We start from the raw sequence: 23,599 nt of genomic DNA, 5'->3' as shown, positions 1-23,599 counted from the left end.
GGCCCCTTATTCCTAAAATTTTGAGGCAATTACCCCCAAAATCAATCCCAGCCTTCCCTTTGTGGTATGGTACCTTGTAGTACAATTTCAGAGAGATCCATACACTTGAACTCAATTTATTGTCTGGAATCTAGAAAAATGCTAATTTTTGGCCCCTTATTCCTAAACGTTTTGGGCAATTACCCCCAAACTCAATTCCAGCTTTTCCTTTGTGATATGGAACCTTGTAGTACAATTTCAGAAAGATCCATACACTTACACACAAGTTATTGTCGTGAAACTAGAAAAATGCTTGGGTTTTTTTGCCCCCTTTTTTGCCCCCAATTCCTAAAATTTTGAGGCAATTACCCCCAAAATCAATCCCAGCATTCCCTTTATGATATGGAACCTTGTGGTACAATGTCAGAGAGATTCATACACTAACACACAAGTTATTGTCTGGAAGTTACAAAAATGCTTATTTGTTTTCCCTTTTTGGCCCCTAATTCCTTAACCGTTGGTACCATAACCCCCAAAATCAATCCCAACCTTCCTTTTGTGGTATTTAACCTTATGGTGGTAAAATTTCATAAAGATCCATTCACTTAAACTAAAGTTAGTGTGCGAAAACCAATGTGTCTTCGGACGACGACGACGACGACGACGACGCCGACGACGCCAACGTCATACCAATACAAAAAAAATTTTGCGGTCGTATAAAAATTAAGTGCCATTATAAAGTGTATTTAAATTTTTTAGAAAAAATCCTTTTAAAATCAAGGGCAGATATATAATTATATTGAATTTTCAATAAAATAAGTCCTGTGACCCCCTATTTTTATTTGATATCTCGGATGTATTATGTTCTCTCATTACATTGAATTTTAACCAATTCTATCGTTTGATGACTTCTCAATAAAGAAAAATTAAGTTTCCCCCGTTCTAATTCCCTTATAAAATAACTGAGATTTCGATAATTTCAGTGTATTTTAACGAAAAGACTAGGTACATTGACCCAGAAGTCTTTCACGTCCTTGCACATAAGTTTGAAAAAAATCTATCGACGAACATTTAGACACCCCAGGCAGCTACCTTAAATCAAAACCACATGACATCAGATCTAGTTTAACCTTTAGCTCTTTAATACGTGTGTTCGGCTGTCCCTTCTTAAGTTTTCGCTTTTTAATAACGAGACATAAGATTTTAAAACTTCCATAAGGGAACAGTCATTATTTACCAGCAATAATTTGAACAAAAAGCTGTGTCCTTCCATTAAAAATCATTGGATTTCTTAGATTTTACCAACCTGGGGGTTCATTTTATCATCATGGTTTGGGTGAAACATTCACCAACCCCCTCCCCCTCTCAACCCCCCCCCCCCCCCCCCCCCCCCACAACCCCCCAACCAAATCCCAGCTGGTAAATAATGAGTGTTCCCTAACCTTTTGCTGATGTGTAAAGATAATATAATTTTGAATATGGTTGTAGTCCGGAATTTTTTACCGAGTTAAACTTTACCTGTTATAATTTAAATATGGCAGCCTCCAGTGGAAATAAATTCCACATAAATTATATTGCTTCTTACGATTTTGTGAAGCCTCAAACGATTTTATTTTAGGTAAGGAGTAAAGGTGTTCATAATATAAGGCAGGTGTTACCTATGAAGGCGGACGAAGTTTGTATAATTAACTATTGAAGTACTGATATTTGCCAAATTAGAACTACAGCAAACACCGACACTGTGTACATATAGCATCACCACTGGATATAGATACCCCCGAAGCAAAGAGACAATGATAGCAAAAAGTATCTATTCTATTCCCCTTACAATGAAAATCTATTTGCCATACAATTTTTCCACTTTGTATACATGAATTTCTCAGTGAAAACAATAGTTATTTTACATGTTTTACAGTGTTGTCAAAGCTAAAATATGATATAAATTTGTGCTACAAAAAAGTCAAATGAATAGTTGAAGGATAAATGTGTTAACAAGTCTGAACTTGTCACAAGCTTCTTTGAACAGGTAATACCCAGTCTGATTCTGACGATTTGAAGAGAGAGAAAGATAAATTAAGGATCATAATCAGCCTTAAATAGTAGCTACATTATTAGGTACAAAACTTACTTGTCAGCAAAACATGGAATATGGTGAAATAGGAAGTATTTTACCTTACCTGACTACACATTTGGTTTTTTTCCACCGCTTCGGGGTACCTTCAATGTATGACTGGTGGTGATGCTATACAGTGGTAAAATTATATTGAATCTTACGTTACATATTTCACAACTTATGACATTACAAGAAATCATTATCATATACAAACATCATAGTGAAATACAATCAGTAACTTTGATGATATCCTACATCATTGGCATAAAAATTTATACTTTAAAATGGGGACAATATCATGTTGGCTTATTATTTATCTTTTTGATACAAAAATCTGCCTGATTGATCAAGTGAGTTTCCCAATAGAAATCTTTTTGTTTGCTATGAAATTGAATGATGAATAGGCACTGCTGCTATTAAAACTCATTTTATACCTAACATAAACCTAACAAACAGAATGAATTAAAAATATTCATGTTCATAACATTGTCATCATACTTTTAATGGTAATAATAAATACAACTTGCCAGGTAACTGTATGTTTTATAACATGGCATAGTCTGTCTACAGGAACAGGGTAATGTACTACATGGCATAGTCTGTCTACAGGAACAGGGTAATGTACTACATGGCATAGTCTGTCTACAGGAACAGGGTAATGTACTACATGGCATAGTCTGTCTACAGGAACAGGGTAATGTACTACATGGCATAGTCTGTCTACAGGAACAGGGTAATGTACTACATGGCATAGTCTGTCTACAGGAATAGGGTAATGTACTACAATGTACATGCTCTAGTGCAATTGTTGCGAAAATAAGAGTTAACCATTTTGGATTCATTATATATATAATATATTTCAATGCTCATTGCTGAACCATCATTGATACATGTAGTAAAAAAAAAATATACGATAAAAAACACTATCTCCATGTCTCCAGGTAACGTTGAAACTAAACTCTGATGAACTAAATTACAGTCCAGCATCATACACCTTGAAATTTACTCTGAGAACTGTTACAGACAAAACTAGAAAAGTTTTAAAGCCTGATAGCACCCAGATTTATACAAGTTATATGCATTTTGTGCCTGACATTTAACAGTTAAGGTTTCAGCATTATGACACATTTCTACCTCTGTAGAAATGTCTCATCCAATAAATAAATCCACTTAAAAAATATAATTTCTTGCATTTCCCATTTTTGTCCAGCCTGCAAAAAATTAATTTCGCCAAAGCGAGACAAAGTGATTCTAGATTCCGCACCAAAGTTAAAGTTTTTGCAATTTCTGCAGTCTAATGGCTGTAATGGAGTCATCAATGGACCAGCAAGAATTAAATGATAATATTTTTTTGTACATGTAATTCATGTCATCTTTTTCATATATTATATCATTCATTCACACATTGACTAGAAATGTATAAAGTTTTAGTCAAAACAGATGTAAACTGTATACGGGTACTTTATCTTGAGAGTCGATAATTTTCTGAGTTAGGGTCATTATATTATTATTTACCTAGAATTTTTTCATACAATATGAACTAGCTAGGCATGGGGAGAGCAGAGAGAATACAACTCCTTGTTATCCAATGTATATTTTTGATTTAGTATTTAAAAACGTTACAAAAGCAGATACACATGATGGAATACCATTCAAGAAGAATGAGAAAAATATAATTGTCATGTAAAGGATAACACTTTGTAAGTTTTGTGCAATCATTGCACTATCCTGCAGCATCAAAATTTAGGTTCAGTCTGTGGTTAAAGTTTTTTTAGACATCAATAACTTTGTCAAACCTTCATGGAAATTTGTGAAATTGGGACAGAAACTTGTTGATGACCAAAATACAGTATCCAGAGCAAAATTTTGAAAATATTTATTTTCATTTTTCCGTATTTTACTGATAAATTGACTTAGTTTTTTTATAGTTAACACTCAGGCTCATGATCAGTCTATAGTTAATCTTTCCCATTATTTTCTAAAGATGATTTGTTACCACACACCTATTACATACAGAATATATCTTTTACCACACACCTATTACATACAGAATATATCTCTTATACCACACACCTATTACATACAGAATATATCTCTTATACCACACACCTATTACATACAGAATATATATCTTATTCTGCACACCTATTACATACAGAATATATCTCTTATACCACACACCTATTACATACAGAATATATCTCTTATACCACACACCTATTACATACAGAATATATCTTTTATACCACACACCTATTACATATAGAATATATCTCTTATACCACACACCTATTACATACAGAATATATATCTCTTATACCACACACCTATTACATATAGAATATATCTCTTATACCACACACCTATTACATACAGAATATATCTTTTATACCACACACCTATTACATATGGAATATATCTCTTAAACCACACACCTATTACATACAGAATATATCTCTTATTCTGCACACCTATTACATACAGAATATATCTCTTATTCTGCACACCTATTACATACAGAATATATCTCTTATACCACACACCTATTACATATAGAATATATCTCTTATACCACACACCTATTACATACAGAATATATCTTTTATACCACACACCTATTACATATAGAATATATCTCTTATACCACACACCTATTACATACAGAATATATCTCTTATACCACGCACCTATTACATACAGAATATATCTCTTATTCTGCACACCTATTACATACAGAATATATCTCTTATTCTGCACACCTATTACATACAGAATATATCTTTTATACCACACACTTATTACATACAGAATATATCTCTTATACCACATACCTATTACATACAGAATATATATCTCTGATAGCACACACCTATTACATACAGAATATATCTCTTATACCACACACATATTACATACAGAATATATCTCTTATACCACACACCTATTACATACAGAATATATCTCTTATACCACACACCTATTAGATACAGAATATATCTCTTATATCACACACCTATTACATACAGAATATATCTCTTATTCTGCACACCTATTACATACAGAATATATATCTTATACCACACACCTATTACATACAGAATATATCTCTTATACCACACACATATTACATACAGAATATATCTCTTATACCACACACCTATTACATACAAAATATATCTCTTATTCTGCACACCTATTACATACAGAATATATCTCTTATACCACACACCTATTACATACAGAATATATCTCTTTTACCACACACCTATTACATACAGAACATATCTCTTATACCACACACCTATTACATACAGAATATATCTCTTATTCTGCACACCTATTACATACAGAATATATCTCTTATTCTGTACACGTATTACATACAGAATATATCTCTTATACAGGTGCCACATGTGGAGCAGGATCTGCTTACCCTTCTGGAGCACCTGAGATCACCCCCAGTTTTTGGTGGGATTTGTGTTCCTCAGTCTTTAGTTGTCTATGTTGTGTTTTGTGTACTGTTGTTTGTCTGTAGGTCTTTTTCTTTTTTATCCATGGGATTGTCAGTTTTTTTTTTACTTAAGAGTTTGAATGTCCCTTTGGTATCTTTTGCCTCTTTTATACCACACACCTATTACATACAGGATATATCTCCTATACCACACACACCTAGTACTTATAGTTAATATCTTTTATACATGTATTTGTAGATTGCTAGAAAGAAAAAACAGAATTTCGAAGTATGGCTCGTCCTAAAGAAAAAATACTGTCTTCTAAAACAAAATCATTTTTAGAACGCTGTCAACATGAGAAAGACAATTTGAAACAGAGTGTTATCAAACAACTGCAAAAAGATTTAGGAAGGTAAGACAGAAATGCTCTTCAGAAGTTCCTGGTGGACACTTCTAGAATCAAATGTTTTTTTTTAATTTTATTTCTTCTTTGGAGAATTGTTAATGGTGGCATTGAAGATCTTTGATTGTTTTTGTAAAATAGTTTACACTTTTTATAAATTTTGGTATGATTTTGAGCTTGATATATTTTATAGACATCTTTGTTGCCCTCTAGATGTCCTTTTGTTATTTATTTTTTTGTTGGGTTGCTGTCTGATTGACATGTACCCCACATTTCCTTTTATTCATGGTTATAAAATGTCTCAGTCAGTAAGCTTGAGAGTCATCTAATTACAATTTTTGTCAACCTAAACATGTATATGTGAACACAACTGAATGCTATTTCATCCTGTACATCTGCAAGAGTATTTTTTATCACCCTAATCGTCGCGAGAACCTGAGGTAGCCCTCTAAAATTTCTTGCGGTGTACCCCAATAAAAAAAAAAAATTTCAACCTGCTCCTCTCGAGAGCCCGAGGTAGCCCACTTAAATTTCTTGCGATGTAGCCTGATGATTAAAACATCTTGTGTTGGTCCTCGTTGAAAAATTCTCCAACGTAAAAAAATTTTCCCGATGACATTGTTTCTCCCCTGCTAGTCGTAAGACTCGTGGACGCCCGCTAAAAGATTTTCCGATGGTCCTCGTAGGAAAAAAAAATAAATATGAAAATCTTGAAAATTCCTTCCTGGCTAGAACGGCAAACAACTAATGTGTTGGATACATAGCTGGGACCATCGGGTCGACTGCAGACCATACCCGCCATGGTTGTGCTGTACTTTCGAAATCTTTGAATAGAAGTTAAACATGTTGTACATAATTTTTTTTCAGTCTATTACACAATGAAGAACACTCTGACCTGTTGATAAGAGCAGAAGGAAAAGAGGTTAAAGTTCATAAGTTCATTTTGAAGTCAAGGTAAGAAACTGTCTTGAACCCATGTGAATTCAAAACTTACTTAACTTTTGAATAGTATTTGTTTCACATCAGGTAAAATTCTTTAATATATTTTTGTTTTCTGCATTGTAGATTTCTGTTTACCCTCCCTAATGACATATAGCAAGCTGGATGATGCAAGAACTTATTACTTCCTGAGCATGATATCTTCCATTTGATTTATCATATTTTATTAGTTGTTTCTTCCATCCTTTACTATTGTGCAATCTAACCCCAAAAATTCCAATTTGTATGCCCCGCCGTGGCGGAGGGGACCCTTTAAAAATAGAAAATTAATGAATTTGCCATATATTTACAAGTTGGAGCATTTGTATCCATTGGACACATTCTTGTTTTATTCTAATTAAGCCCCTGAATTAAAAAAATAAATGTCTGGGGCTCTTTTCACAAAAAATCTTACCACTGAAATAGGTCTTAAGTTATACTAAAATGTGCACGACTTACAATTAAATTTTTCTTGTTAGATTTTTATACACCCGTTTATGGGACGTATTATGGTATACCGTTGTCATTCTGTCTGTCCATTCAGCCTCAACATGTCAGACTATAACTAAAAAATGATTTAAACTTATTTTCATGAAACTTTGGTGAATTGTTTATATCTATTGATGTAAGCTCCCTTTCGATTTTTATAAATTGTAGATTTTATGTCTCTGAGTTATGGGGTTAATTCATAAAAAATGGGGGATTTTCCAGTTTTCTGACTATAACTCAAAAATGCTTTGAACAATTTTCATGAAACTTTGGTGAATTGTTTATATATATATTGCCATAAGTTCCCTTTCGATTTTTTTAAATTTCTGATTTTACATTTTGGAATATTGCGTCTGTATTCATAAACAAGGGGGGATTTTCCAGTTTTCGGACAATAACTTAAAAATGCTTTAAGCAGTTTTCATGTAACTTTGGTGACTGGTTTATATCTATTAAAATAAGCTCCCTTTAGTTTTTTTTATAAACTTCTGATATGACATTGAGGAGTTATGGAACTTTAATTGATGAAAAAGCGACAGGCATATCATGCGCTCATGGCGCAGCTCTTTATTTTCTTATAAGAGATGCAGCTTAAACAGTAGATACTATCTGAGATGCTTGAAATTGGTACCTGAAACTTGTTTTTAACTTGCAAGAGTCATCTCCCTTAATGGTTGTGTACACAGTAACCTGTCTTTTTCTTCTTTTTTAAAGTTTGTGGTAAAAGGACTGCAAAGAAAGATGTGGGAGCCCATAGTTTTATTTTGTATCAATACATCAATTCAACATGTTCATTGGATTTATGGGGGCCTTGGTGGCCGAGTGGTCTAAGTAGTAACTACTGTAATCACTAGCCAGTCAACACTGAGGTTGTGAGTTCGAACCCCGCTCGTGCAGGTGCACTCGACTCCAATCTTAATTGACTAGGATTGTCAGTTTTCCTATCGAAGGTCATGGTTTTCTCCAGGCACTCTGGCTTCCTCCACCAATAAAAACTAGCTGCCACGAAATAGCCCAAAAGCGGTGCTTAAAAGTGGCGTTAAAACACCAAAAATCAAATCAAATCATTGGAATTATGTACTTTTTTCAAAAGAGAGATTGAAAAAATGTAATCATAAGTAATACTTTCAAGTTTAGAAGACTTATGAGCCTTTTAATTTGAAAATATATACATGAACCATGGATTCCCAAAGTGAATGTTTTGAAGTAATTACAATCTCAGAATCAGTGCAAGTCAAATAACACTACTGCAAATGAAAGAAAATTTTGTTCAGATTTTAATTTCATTTTTTATTGTTAACAATTTTCAGTAGGGTTAAAATTTGAATGATGTGCTTATCACATCATATATTATTGCATAACCCATTATAAACCCATGATATTTAGCCCTTAGAAAATCGTTTGAATATTTTGTTAAGAAACGTGAATATTTACTCCCCATAAAAAATGTCCTTCTATAATTGCAATTTCAAGACATTATTATTTTTAATAGCTAATGAAATACATTGATTTTTTTTAGCTTAGAAAGTGTTTATTTTTTTATTTTTTAGGTGTCCAGCAGTATTTGACCGATTTCTAGAACTTTCCATTGGAGAAGACTTAGATGTGCTACTCATGCCATCATGGGTTACATATAAAACTGTACTGTTTATTGTCAGGTAACAGAGTTTTTATTGTATTTAGGCAAGATTTTAACAGTTTAATCAGATAGTTACTCCAATCTTACGAGTTAGATTTAATAATTTACCAAACTGCATTCATCTTTTTGAAATGACTTCTCATTTCGTGTCTTTCTAAGGGGAAATTTATGATATTCACTGTCAAGAAAAGTATATATATAATTTTACCCTTAAATATTCATTGTCTTTTCATTGGTGTGTACTTGGCAGAACTGATTACATGGACTTGTAATAATTGGCATGTAGTTGTATCTTTATAAATCAGTGTGTCATATACCATTGTGACAACATTAAGATTTAACCTTTGACCTCAAGGTCAGATTCATGCAGTTGTGTCTTTGTCAGAACTGCTATCTTTTGACTATTCTAATGATATTCAGCACATTTTTTACCTCACCATGACTGACTTTTAATCTCAGAGTCAATTAATATATTTTAACATAAATGTCCTGGCCAACTTTTACATATAGACTTATCACTAGTAGCACGATTTCAGTCTGAAACGGTCATTTTGGTCTGATCATATCTTAATCGACTGGATTTACCGCTAGAGAAAAACGTCAAGACTTTTAAGAACTTTAAGACGCCGTTCCGATCGATAGTCTCATTAGGTAAATCAGTCCGTTAAGGCATGTTAAGATAAACAAGACTGAATCTTCTAGCAAGCTGTTAAGATCCGTTACGACGGTGTCAGACCAAAACAGACCAAATCTCAAAATTAACGTTCAAAATTGTCAGACCATGTTTAGATCCGTTCAGTATGCCGGTATGATACTACGAGTTACGCCCCTTCTGCTTGATAATGCATCTTAGATTAATATATAGATTTATTAGAATTTAAAGTATATCTCTCGAATAAATAAAAAGTAATTAAAGATTAAATCCTCTGTTGATTCTTTATTTCTGTTGTTGTTTTGTTGAGGAACTAATAAATTATTCGTCTATATATGTTGCTTATTTTTTAATAATTGTTAGTTTATTTATTTAGATACTTATTAAATGGAAGGACGTAAACAGTTAATTGTATACTTACAAAAATGTTTGCCATACATTTAACTTAAAAATGTTGTGAACCCTGTGTGAAAATGTTTTTCGTATTTGAAAATTAGTAACGGAAAATCTAAAAACGTAACCTAAAAAAATAAGAAGATGTGGTATAATTGCCAATGAGACAATCCACAGAAATAAAGCGGAGGCAAATTAACACATGCGTATTTTTGTTTTATGTCAGTTGGTTTAATTCGTTTTCTGTTGATATGTCCTAGTTTACTATTACCGTTGGAGCTGGGTTTTTTTTTATTTTCGTGCGAGTTACTCTATTAAACTTGGAAAAGCTTTTATAACCATAGCTTTGTACTGTACAATATAATTTTATATTATTAAACAATAATTTATTTTACATAGTGGTGCGTCTAAACACCACCAAGGTCGCCATAGTACATGAAGCTGATCATGATACTGCATTCAGTCTGTGTCGAGACAGTGTTAAACTATAAATAAAGTACCACCGTATAAAGATTTTCATTCAAACAATGTATCCTTATATTTATTTTCTAACCCATATATTATATATATATATATATAGTACTTAGTGTATGGCGTAAATTTAAAATTTTCCGTTTTAGTTAAAATGATTGAGTTCAATGGCACGGGCTAGTAATCAACCGGGTCAACAGGTAACAAAATCAATGATCCATAACGTAAGAAAGTCTATTTTACAATTACACTCATGATTCTTAATAAAAATATGCCGTAGGGCTAAAAGTTAATAAAGAATTAATGAATTTATGTATACGTATTAGTATTTAAGTTGTTGATGTTTGACCGTCAGTTTTAATATATGCTATGTTTTATATTCAATAAAATAATGAATCTGAATCTATTATAGCTTAGTATGTGTAGTTTAAGGTTCTAACAATATTATATATTTCTAAACACTATACCAAAAGATAATGCAAAATATTTGAGCGCTGCATGGCAAACCATTATAAAAACATGTACAGTTCGGAAGTTTGTTCAATAGTCAAAAGAAACTTTTCACTTCTCTACTTATATAGTTTAGAGAGTATTCCTTTAAATTACGTCAGTTATATAAAGTGGTGTGTATTTGTATTCTATTTATTTGGCAAAATTGTATCACTATACATACATTTTGTATTTCACAACTATATATACTATAAGTTGTGAATTGTGATTGATTGTTGGTTGCTTAAAGTCCAGTGGCAAATATTTCATGCATGTTCAGGACGAACTGTGGGTTTATGACATGGAACCCACCAGTGTAGGTTTCATGTGGTATAATATTTAAAAGTAACTTAAATTTAATTAACATGAATTTTGAATAAATCGAAACATAACGGGAGCTAGCTATATATAGAAGCATGGATCGCCCGGACCTATCAGTTCTTTTCTCTGTTTTGTCTTAAAAAATTAATGCTTTTTTTTATATTTCGATTTATTTTGTACTTTTATATGATTTACGATAACTGTGGTTTATACGTGCTGCCAGACGAAAGATCTCTATGTATCCTCTAGATGTCTTTTTTTTTGTGGATTGGTTGCTTTGTCATTGACGTTTAACACAAAACTTTTATTAATTAAGTGTGATCTATGTAGAAATTCAAACGTACTTAAGAATGAAGGATGAAAATTCAGGCTTTAAATAAAAATGGTCATTAAATAGCCACACAATTAAAAGAATAAGAAAAATGTAAGTGTTGGAATAACATATACAATATATATGTGCATTGTCGGAAAATATAATTTTTATTTTACGAACTTTGGTAACTGGACAAAAAGAGAGGCGTACCAATCTTTTCTCCTTTTGTGTAGCGAGTACAAATGAACTGATCCTAGTTATTTCGTATAGCATTTCTTTTAAATAATAAAATCGCGCGTGCTCTATCTCAAAAAAGATGCTCACAGTGCAGTGTACTACTTTTGAGACAAATTATATCAAATTATCAAAATATCAATCTCTAACTTAATATGTAAACATAATACATGTAACAGCACCCCTTCTAGTCCTTAGTGGCATAGTATACGTCCTTAGTGCATTAAGGACTCCTTAGCAGTGTTTAGACGTACCCAAATTATAGAGCAGTCTAACAGCTCTAACTCAAAATGTGAACCATTCTATGTTGCGGGTTGGGGTCTACAATTTAGTTTGAAAGCTTCAATCATACAAGTGTTTTATCCTTTTAATTTGGACTAAATCACTACTTTACCTTAAATTTCACACACACACACATTTGCGGTACGTCTAAACACCGCTCAGGACCTCCTGAGTGCACTCAGGACATGAAAAATATGTTTTGGTTAGTGGTGAAGGTATGCATTCGATAGATAATTTAATTCTTCATCTTATAACTTTTGTTTTGATAAAATCAATTTAATATTTAAAAAGTTATCAAGGTTTTCATCGGTACGCGCCGTTTTTATGAAATATGTCAGGCATGACCGATGATTATAGTGAATACCAATTATCATGTTGATTAGGTCGTTTGATCTTTAATAATTAGGAGTGATTAGTGATGGTACTTACCTCATACAAGTAAGCTTGGCAAACAAACAAAATCAAGATGTCTTTTGAAAAATAAAGAACAATGAAGATATATTGTTTTAGAAAAAACCCGTTAAATAAACATTTTTCTTTTTGTTTGTAATAATTGAAGCCAGTCGAGAAATATGAGAAATCTACATATATAGTTGGGAAATTTTCATTCAATTCATTTCATTTCATTAACTTAATAGATAAAAAAAATATCGTTATTATTTTCTTTGTATAGATTTTCGTATTTTATTAAAATTTCGTGCAATAAAAAGTTTAGTTTTATTCTTAGTTCAAAAATTAAGAAGAATAATTCTTTCGTATTTTCATATCTCTAGATATATTACAATAGACTTTAATTGCATTGTTCCATAGTAAAAAAAAGAATCGGTGAAACACCATTAATAATTTACTTTCAAGCTAACAGTTAATCTGATCACTCACTAAAAATAGCGTTGAATTAAAAAAAAAATATTGGTATCATTGCGTTCTAATTCTTATTTATATATTTGTGTGTGTGTGTGTTTTGTTCTATTTTCTTGTCTTTGAGATTCATTCAAATAATTAACACTTTTTGACCAATGAGAGGCTGTGTATGTATAACATAACGATTCAATCAAAATTTCATTTAGTTAAGATTTATTCCCCTATTGAAACTCGTTCTTGTCCAGTAATAAATCCCTTGAACGAGTTTGAAAAGGGAAATAAATTTGTCATACTTTTCATGAATTAAGATTTAGTTTTGTAAATGGAACCCGTTCTTAACTGTAGAAGCCGTACTTGCCAAAATACGCCTTTCAAATAATCAAATCTCATATAGTTAGTGTTCTTTCTCATTTTTATCGTTCTTGTCCAGTAATTTCATTCTTGAGTAATACGAATGTTTTAAAAATCCTCATTTATTAAGATTTATCTTTCTCATTAAAGTTGTTCTTGTCTAGCTGTGATACAAGCCTTGAACGAATTCCAATGTGAAAATAAATTCTGAAAAATTAATTTGTCTCCGTTTTCTGAAAATTATCATATTTGAGTATTATTTCTAAATAATTTGTAAGTAAACGAAATCCGTTCAAACCACGACTAAGTCTTCGTGCACAGAGTTTGAAGTGCCAATACCCCAAAAACTTGCTCGTAAGAAAAACCAAAGGAAAAGACCAAGGACAGCACGTACGCAGCCAAGATATTAGACTTAGCAAATCATATAAATAAATACTGATCTGTCTTATTAAGGTTAAGTTCTAAATATTGTCATTGAAAATATAGGACCAGTTCATAATTTCAATAAATTTGTTATCTATATCAAGGCTGTGAAGATCTTGAATAAATTTTGAACAATCATGAAAAAGGTTATATCGAATATCGTCATAAAGTGTGCATTCCATAAGGAAATGTTTTTCAGTCCCTACACTGCAACTTTCACAAAACTTAATAACACCGTGTTATTCATTTTAAACGTAACACAGTACTAACAACACAATTCATAAACAACAATAAAGATAATCCAATCAATTTTGTTGATTGGATAATTCACATCTCAGTAGTTGTGTAATCAGTGACACGTGCCCTCATTATTTCATAAGAATTATCTATCTAAGTTCGATTTCAAATTGTACCAAAATTTAACTCTTAAATAAGCAGCGTGTGACGAATATATTCATCCATCCTGTGTACAAATACGATGACTATAAAGGGTCCTGAGTGCACATTGTATGTCCTGAGTGCACTCAGGAGGTCCTGAGCGGTGTTTAGACGTACCCCACACATTGTCACACACACACAAAATATTCACACAGCCGTTTGCTCAATATGGAAGCGAAGTAACAGTATAGATAGATATAAGAAGATGTGGTATGAGTGCCAATGAGACAACTCTCCGTCAAAGTCACAATTTGTAAAAGTAAACCATTATAGGTAAAAATAAGTTAAAGACTTTATTTAGTTGTACAATAATTGGCTGATTGCAGGGCTAATTCCTATATTTGTTCCAAGTTTTTAAAATCACAGGTTTTGGATGTCATCGATTTCACCGTTCCCGGTGTAAAACAGTCCCGGACTACCAACGTGGACTTATGTTACGAACTAAAACCACTATCACACAGTTTTTACAAGCGGAGCCCGCGTTATTACTAATAATGTCATACAGGCAGTTTTGTATTATCCGTCTTTTGTTTAGCCGGACTCGTTTACTGACAGAAAGAGCCTAAATATTAATATTACCAAAAAATACTTTATGTACAATTATTTGTCATGTATTCGTCAAACTTTATTTATTTATTTAATTATTCAAATTAAATGAACCCCACAATTCACGTGTCAATAAATACGAAAGGAAATTATACATTTATAAACAGATGTAATGGTTATACAATATACATTCATGTACACGTAATAAACGAATTTGGTAATTGTCATTATTTGTCGGGAATACACGTACTTGTCATACTTATCCCCATATTTTAATTAACTGCTTTCCCCAAGGGCTTATTTCATACGGCAAGGAGAGATTACTAGAATAGTTTGATTGGTTTTAAGCTTTTATTTCGTACCAAACTGTATTTGTTACAAAATCAGATATATTGTACTCATTCTTCATTTATTTGTACACAAAAAAAACACAAACAAGAACTAGAGAACGAAGTCGACCAATACACAAATAACACTCATTTTTAAATAAACTTTTTTATTATACATGCTTGTTCAGGTGTTTATTTTATCTTGAATTTAATCAAAATACACAAAAAAAAGGTTTTTAGGTCCTAATGTTACGTATTTTCTCACGTATTTGACAAATATATTTGGACATTTTACTTGAAAATCGTCGTTTTTAGCGTCGTAAGTATGCAGCAACGGATGCAGACATAATAATGCCTTTTGTGTGTATGAACAATATTCTTTAATTGTTATAAATTTCAATGATTTCTACTGGCGATCTAACGAAATATTAACAAAAACTTTTGCCTGGTATTTTTAAAGACATCGAATAGAATTCCGGTCATTACGGAATATGATCTTCAAAGATACAATTTACCAAAAAGAAGTAACAAATACATTATTTTTACATATATATATCAAAGTGATTTTCGATCATCAATGAAGGTTTTCTATGTGAAACTTGCTATATTTTCCAGGAATGCAGTAGAGTTTATTTGATTTTAAAACACGTACAAATCGATCTATACTATTTAAAATTGCAAAACGCAAGCTGAAATCGTACCAAGTGATTCTTATTTTTGCACACGACATCTAGGCTGTCGTCCCTCCTCTAATAGTAGACGGTTCTCTTGGATAGGGACATTGTGCATTCAACCGTGGATATTATAAAATATCTGTAATAAACAAAATTTTAATGTTTTGATCGTGTAATGTCTTAATTTTTAAGGTTACGCGGGTTCGGTATTAAGCGAACACAATTGGTATGAACACTCTTCCGTATACGTGTAGAATATATTAAAGAAACTTTCAATTACAAAGTTTTTTTCGAGGATTTTTAAAGTTACAAATAAAAATCCTTTTTATGTTTTTGAAATAGGCTTTTAATGTCCATTCTCAATTTTATTTTAATGTAGAAAATATGTCATTTATATATAAAGTGCATGTAATTCTTTATGCTAGTAATCCACAAATGAAATTGCATAAATCACAAAGGTCTCTAAACGAAGATTGCCAAATCAAATCTATACTATATATACTTATAAAATGTTAACAAGTCTAGAAAATGTTTATACTGTACATTAAATAAAGTTGAAGATGAGATACACTTTGTGACTGAATGTCCACTATATGTTGATAACAGAAATGAGTTTTTTACTGAAATTTCTCTAACTTGTAATAATTTTCAATCTTTGGACAATTTTTCAAAGTCTTCATGGCTATTTACACAAGAAAATTTAAATATGTATAAATGTTTGGGAAAGTATTTATCTAAAAATCTTGAGAGAAGGAGAAGTTCAAAGATAATAAATGCAAATTAGCCACAAATACACATATTTTGAGTGGTATATGATTTTGAATGGTATATTTCAAAGATGTGAATTGTATTATCTGGTTCTGTCCTGGCCTTTTATAGCATTTTTAATAGTATTAAACGGTGTTGTTTTCTTATATGTCTCTAATTTATGTCTAATCTTATGTACTTGTATGTAATGTGATGAAAGCTCTTTATAGGGCCCTTTAATTGGAAATGAAATATTCTTATTCTTATTCTTATACGCAATTCAATTTTTCATCATTTAATTTACAAGTCACTGCACTTGGAATGTTTAGGTTTTATGTGGTGTGCAATGTAAGGGTGGAATACCATAGTACGTGTCAAAAGAGAGAATATTTTTCGATTAAAATACACCCGGGAACAGCAAGAAAGTTGACCAAAGAAGTTGCGGGAACTTTACTGATTTTATCATATATATTTCTGATAGTTTTCCCGACCTATTCACATATTTTCAAACTTGAAAGGTGACCTATTTCAGCGGCACGCGCCTTGAACATGTACACGTGACAGTTGTAAGTAACAGGTCATCTCAAAGATACCATAATTAGAATAAAAGGTTAAAGTACTTACAAAATATGTCATCTTGTAGAATGTGAATTGAAAAATATATTATTTTCAAATTCGCAGTCCAAGTCAACGGAAAATCTCTGTCACAAACAATTTTCATGCTATAAATCCATTCCAACAATATCATTTTAAACACACACTAGCTGGCCTTTTCATTAATTTAGATAATACAAATTTAGCTAAATTTTGTGTATTCACATCAACAGACAAATCCAACACTTATCCTAGACGTTATTAATACTCACTTCAAATTTTGATTTACAATTTATTGATACGGATGACAACACTTATGTAATAAAATAAATATTTAAATTTTAATTGGATGCCCATGCAGTGGTGTTGCAATGCCATAAAACTGGTAATAGAAAGCTATCTGTTAGTGGCGGATCCAGAGGGGGGCGTAGAGGGCGTTTGGGATAAAAGTTGCTTTTTTGTCTTTCTTCGTGTCGTTCGTATTGTCGCATATCTTGTTTACAACAAGAAATCTGTGAGGTTATTCTAACTAACCATACAACAAACGATAATTTTTCCATGTCAGTTTCAGAATTTATCTAAATTCCGTCAAGGCTTGTAATACTGGACCCGTATGCATCAAGCTACTTAAGTTAAGATTTGTTCCAAATGGACGGATGCATGCAATCATTTTGGCTAGTAGTCCATACATGAAATTGCATTAAACATAAAGGTCTCAAAAAGAAGATTTTTAAATCAAATCTAGTCCTCAATTCATCTTTTTATCCTTTGCAAGTGATTCGGACACTTTAAAACAGCGTAATGGTACAAATGTAACATGTCATCTGACAGATGCTAATTCCTTACAAAATACGGCATCTTAGAGAACAGGAATTAACAAATACACTATTTTTAAATTTGCAAATCCAATTCACACGGAAGATCACTGTCACAATCCCTGACCACTGATTCATCACCAGATTTAACACAGATCACATTCATACGATTTTCAAAATAGAAATATATTCCAACAATATCATACAACTTAGGCACGCATATGCTTATGAAGCCTTTTCGTTATTTTAGAAATACGTATACAAAATTGTGTGCAATATTAATATTGTATATTTAATACTACTGTTCTGGCATAGATACATCATTCACTTATCCGAGACGTTTCTGAATCTCACTTCCAATTTGCAATTTGGATAAATTCTGTATTGATACGGATGACAACACAAGACTAAAGTAAAGACCATAAATTTCCGTGGGAATTTCAAGTGGAAGCCCAGTGGTGTTATTAAAAACAGAAAACTTTTCGTTTGTTACAAAACAATCTTGATACATTGGTAAGATAATACTGATTGATTGATTGTTGGTGTTTAACGCTGCTTTCAGCACTATTGTGCCATATCGTGACGGTCAAAAAAGGGAGTTCCCCCCTCCCCCTTTATTTGTAACCTTACCTTTTTTTTTGATCATTTGTTTTCGTCCAGAAATGTATGAAATATTTGCTACTGGACATTTCGCAAACATCAATCATGAATCACCTAACACATATCTAAGGGAAGCCTTCTATGCATGCATTAACGTGTTTAAAGATTGAATAATCAATTAATTACAAAATATATTGTGTTGCCAAAAAAAAACAAAAAAACTTTATAACATTTATAAATACATTTAAACCATTCGTTGATTTATCAAAATGTTTGGAAATATATATAAGTAGCAGTAAACATAAAAGAAGAACTTAGAAGAAAAGAAATATATATATATATATAAGCGTGCATTGTGTATGCAACATTGCAGATAATACTTTTTAAAAATTCATATTATAAAACGTAGAGCTTTTTTTGTATTTTTATAGAAAATACTAAAAGACAAAAGAAAACCCTCTTAGATAAACAAAACGTCTTAAATGGCCATTTCATTTTATATTATTTCAGAATTTGAACATCTGTGTCCCTGGATCTGAACAAGAATTTGTTCAATCTAAATTGTATCATGTCATGGCATTGTGAATTATTACTTATTAAATATGATATCATGCTACATAATGTCATTTCCGTACTTGATATAAAAAATCAAATAACTATTTAATTAGTTGGCACGCGCCGATGTTGTCGACACGGTAAGTATGTTTATCAACGAATACGCGTTATCTCTGTGGTCAAGCGTAACCGGGAGTTTAAAACATGCGTTTTTAATTGGAAAGATAAAACCCAACCCGACGGTCCCTAGATAATTGCATATAACTAAATTGGAACTACATGTATTTAAAACAATGACAAATTCAATATAAAGAAATCTGTTCGGACGAATTTTCGAGAATCGAAATTTAAAGTGTAAAATAATTAATCGTTTTATTTCTATTACATGGAGTCTTTTTTTAAATAATAAACATTTAAGTGGTTGTCATTCTCTTTCGCTCTCTCTCTATGATGTTTTTGCAGACAAAAACAATTCGCTGAATTAATCTTAATAGTCAGACATTAAACTCTCTCTCAGAACTTTTTGCATTAAAATTTAATTGGATGAAATTCAATAAGTATGTTATTATTCTCATCACTTCTAAGGATAACCTTAATAATGTTTGATTTTTGACAGAATTTTATATATTGTAGAATTCGTTCTTTTTGTAGACACTTATACTGTATGAAGATGATTCGTTCCAACTTTTATGAAGAAATCACCGACGTTTTTCTTATTTAAACTACATAAATATACAAAAAAAAATGCCTTTTTTTTTCTAAAATCAATTTCTTTTCATAAAAATGAATTATTAACAAAGAATTGTAACACAAATGTAGAGGCTTATTTTGTAACGAAGATATTTCAAATCTCTTTACCGAAATCTGCATATGTTTATCTTTTGAAACAAAAAAGTTAAGGATGTCTGTTCAAAGGACAGAAATGTCCAAGAAACCGAAATTTTAAGTAAATGTTGAAAATTTCGAACCCATTTATCTTTTAAATCTAGCACACGAAGATATGCTTTTTATTTCATATTCAAATTGATTGGGTAAGAAATCGCTTGAATGCAAACTTTCGTAAAAAAATCACCGTGGGATCAAAACTGTATCGTATGCCCATAATTGCCCTAAAGCTTAATGTCATCGGCAGATTATGAGGGTCTGGAGAGGGGTTCATTATTTCTGTATTCTATTATTTACATGAAAATATACTTTTTATTTCATATTCAAATTGATTTGGTTAGAAATAGCTTGAATGCAAACTTTCGTAAAAAAAAAATATCGTGAGATCAAAACTGTATCGTATGCCCATAATTGCCCTAAAGCTTAATGTCAGACTATGAGGGTCTGGAGAGGGATTCATTATTTCTGTTTTCTATTATTTTTATGCCATTTTTCTCTATTCTGTATACTTTTGCCCATTATTCTTTATTCCTTATATTTAAGTACCTCTTCATTCTCCATTTTTTATTTGTTTGATCATTTTCTCTATTCTTTATATTTTTGTCAACTATTCTCTATTCTGTAAACCCCCATCCACACCCTCGTGTATAAGGGAAGACGATAAACATTTTAGTATACATACCACCCGTTGTCACTTCTCACCTGACACAGGATTTATATATTTATTACGTAATACTAACGAACGTTATATTATCGATATAGAAAATTCAGTAGAATATAATCTGTATCAATGCACTGGCATGTTAAAGGTATTTTGATCTGACAAGAATACATTTGTTTATTTTATTTTTAGTTTATTTAGTTATATTTGTTCATGTTTTAGGTTAGAACAATGCACAAAACCATCGTATTTTCAAAAAATCTCTAAAACGTGCTGATTTTGGAACCTATATCAAAAGATTGGTATTACCTAGCTTTTGGGGTTTAAAAAATATTCATTTAGTAATCAATTTTTGGCTTTTTTATATTTATATCAAAATTGAAATTCAAGGCCATATTTGCCAAAGAGAACAAGGTTAACAATTATCCAAAGTGCGACATGCGGAAAGATGGTTCGTTTTCCCTAAAAAAATTAAAATATTGAAGTAACGAATCTTTAAAGGTTACGTCACGTTAATATATTTTGAATGAAAAGGTGCAACTGGATGCACCCCTAAACAAAAAATGAAAAACTAAAATGGCGGGTATGCGTCAATCAGACAGCAATCCAACACAAACACAAGTAAGTTATCTGACATCTAGAATTAAGAGGTTTAAGCATAACCTGTGCTGGTATCAACTTTCATAGTTCTGAGTAAAATTCTATATACGCATGTAGGACTTTGAACCGTGAAATAAACGCATTCCCTAAACACATACGGGTCCACAGACTCTTCTTATTATAATATAACGGTAAACGAGGATCTCAATGAGAGGAACAAGTTAAAGAAAAATGTTAACGCAGAATTATTTCCACATCCAGAAAATCAAAGTGGACGATCTCTCATTTACTACGCAACTGTAACTAATAGATACATAGACAATAACACTAGTGAATGCAAATGTATGTACTGAATTTGAAACAAATGTACTGCACATCTGTAGATTTTAATCTAGCTTTCACGCGTCATATCTGAGACTGCTATATGTGTTATAGTAGTCTCAGGTCATACAGACCATCGCACACCATCGGACGGCCCACTGCACTTCGGCGCAGACCATCTAACTTCAGCGTGACAATCAGACTTCAGGGTCCCCATTGCACCTCCGACTGATACATATATATATATATATACACTTCTTTTTACTTGATTTCAATAATTGCAAACACTTTTCATACCGATTTCCTGATAATGGTTTTTATTGTACTAAAGTATTAATTGTTATTACCGCGGATATTGCCCGAGGAAAATATGAGTTTATCTAAGGTATAAAAATCTTCATAGCTGATATATTTTGATGCTTATGTTACAAACAAAAATATATAACAAACATTTCGTAAATTGTCAGTATATAAATTCAGAAAAAAATATTAAGAAATGAAGGTTTTAGCTCCCTCAGACTAAGTTGGCCTTTGATGAATTTAGCTCTTATGTAAAAATAAGGAGATGTGGTATAATTGCCAATGAGACAACTATTCAAGTAAGTTCAATCAAGAGGATGTTTAAGCAGTTGCATGTATATAAAGGCAATCGTGCTTAAAGTGTTGTTTTGTAAGGGGATCAAGACGTAGGGATGTGAATGAGTGGTTTATGTGTGCAATAATTTCGGCCTCCTAATTATAGTGTAAATCTGCAGTTGTTTCATGTAGTTGATATACAAATTATCACAAACCTAAATGGATAAGATGAATGAATTAATAGTTGGTTGTTTAACGTCCATTGGCAACTGTTAGATGGATTATTAGGGGAGAACATTAATCATGATATAATTATGAACATTGGCAATCATACCACATCTTCTTTTTTATAAGAACATACATGCATGTGTAGATTTTCGTCTTAACTGTAAACGAGTGTCCCCGGGCGTCAAAACCGAATTTAGACTTGTGTAAATTTCTGAAACATACATTTCATTATTTAACCAATGTAAAGTGTTCCGAATTCACTCCAGATTTCTGAATTTATTCTCATTATGAAATCAAGAAGAAAGAATCTTCAAATGCTCAGGCAAAACAAATAATACCGTTTTGAGCTGTAACTTTTAGCTATCCTAAGGTTAGGATACACACAAGACCTAACGTACTACATTTTATTTTATATGCCACAAAACGTATCTAGCTTAGTTTAAATTAAAATAAAGAACAGAGAATAAAAAAAGTTGCTAAAGAGAAAATACATATCCGTGTTAATTTTGCCTCAGTTTGTTTATTCAAGTTTGACATCCAACTTCTTAATCCGCAATCCACATTCACCCGACAACCTTGTATATTGTATATTCTTGATGAAATACCCTCATGTACATGCATGTGACCACCAGGAACTAGGACAAATCTGATATCTTTCATGGTATTTATCAAAACCTAAATGATTGAAAATATCTAAGTAGAATCTGAATTTGCCAAATAAGCGTTCAGAATTTTAATCTAGCATAGTTCAACATTGGAGAAATGACTCAAGTTGAACGTTATTAATAAGATGTCCAAAATATATATATACATGCATATTGCGATTGGTGCTGCAGTGTATCAAAGGTGTGAGTTCAAATCCCGTTGAGAGACAAACATTTTTCAGCTTAAAGATCTAATTCTTACACTAATGGGTTTAATTTTCAGACTCAATTATAGACGTCAGTAAAGTTTTAACCCAAAATCGAGAACAAGAGATTTGATATTTGCTGTTTCAAAAATTTTGCAATTGAATTAAGATAGAATTACATAATAGTAAACCCATTTCTGTAACATCATGATACACATGTAAAAGTAGATGAAAAAATGAGTATCTCGCAATTAAAAAAAAAGTTTTCCGATCAGTTATGGTTAAACAAGACTGTAAAGTCATCTTACAAAATGCACTAAAGACTGAATGAATATCA

At 31.7% G+C, this 23,599-nt stretch overlaps 2 protein-coding genes across 4 annotated transcripts in view; both read left to right on the top strand.

Moving 5' to 3' along the window:
• Positions 1–1,507: 1,507 nt before the first annotated feature.
• The window catches only part of LOC127729404 (BTB/POZ domain-containing protein 8-like), a 53,661-nt gene continuing 31,569 nt past the window's right edge, over positions 1,508–23,599 (top strand). For 2 of the 3 annotated variants that reach the window (XM_052237234.1, XM_052237236.1), the window contains exons 1-4: positions 1,508–1,597; positions 5,803–5,956; positions 6,815–6,901; positions 8,965–9,072. In XM_052237234.1, the coding sequence (XP_052093194.1) occupies positions 5,835–5,956; positions 6,815–6,901; positions 8,965–9,072 (317 nt within the window). In that variant the 5' untranslated portion in view covers positions 1,508–1,597; positions 5,803–5,834. Of the gene's footprint in view, positions 1,598–5,286; positions 5,957–6,814; positions 6,902–8,964; positions 9,073–23,599 lie in introns of those variants that run through there. The other variant, XM_052237235.1, reaches the window with a different exon arrangement.
• Positions 3,024–5,282, top strand: LOC127728910 (dynein heavy chain-like; the record flags this gene model as incomplete). The annotated part of the gene is made up of 3 exons (XM_052236490.1): positions 3,024–3,033; positions 4,215–4,427; positions 5,047–5,282. Coding segments are annotated over exons 1-3 (459 nt in total), but the record flags the coding sequence as incomplete, so codon positions are not given.

Source organism: Mytilus californianus, unplaced genomic scaffold, assembly GCF_021869535.1.
Source record: "Mytilus californianus isolate M0D057914Y unplaced genomic scaffold, xbMytCali1.0.p SCAF_2, whole genome shotgun sequence".
Lineage (NCBI taxonomy): Eukaryota > Metazoa > Mollusca > Bivalvia > Mytilida > Mytilidae > Mytilus > Mytilus californianus.
Note: the sequence above shows the minus strand (reverse complement) of the source record. Positions and strands in the feature narration are given on the sequence as shown.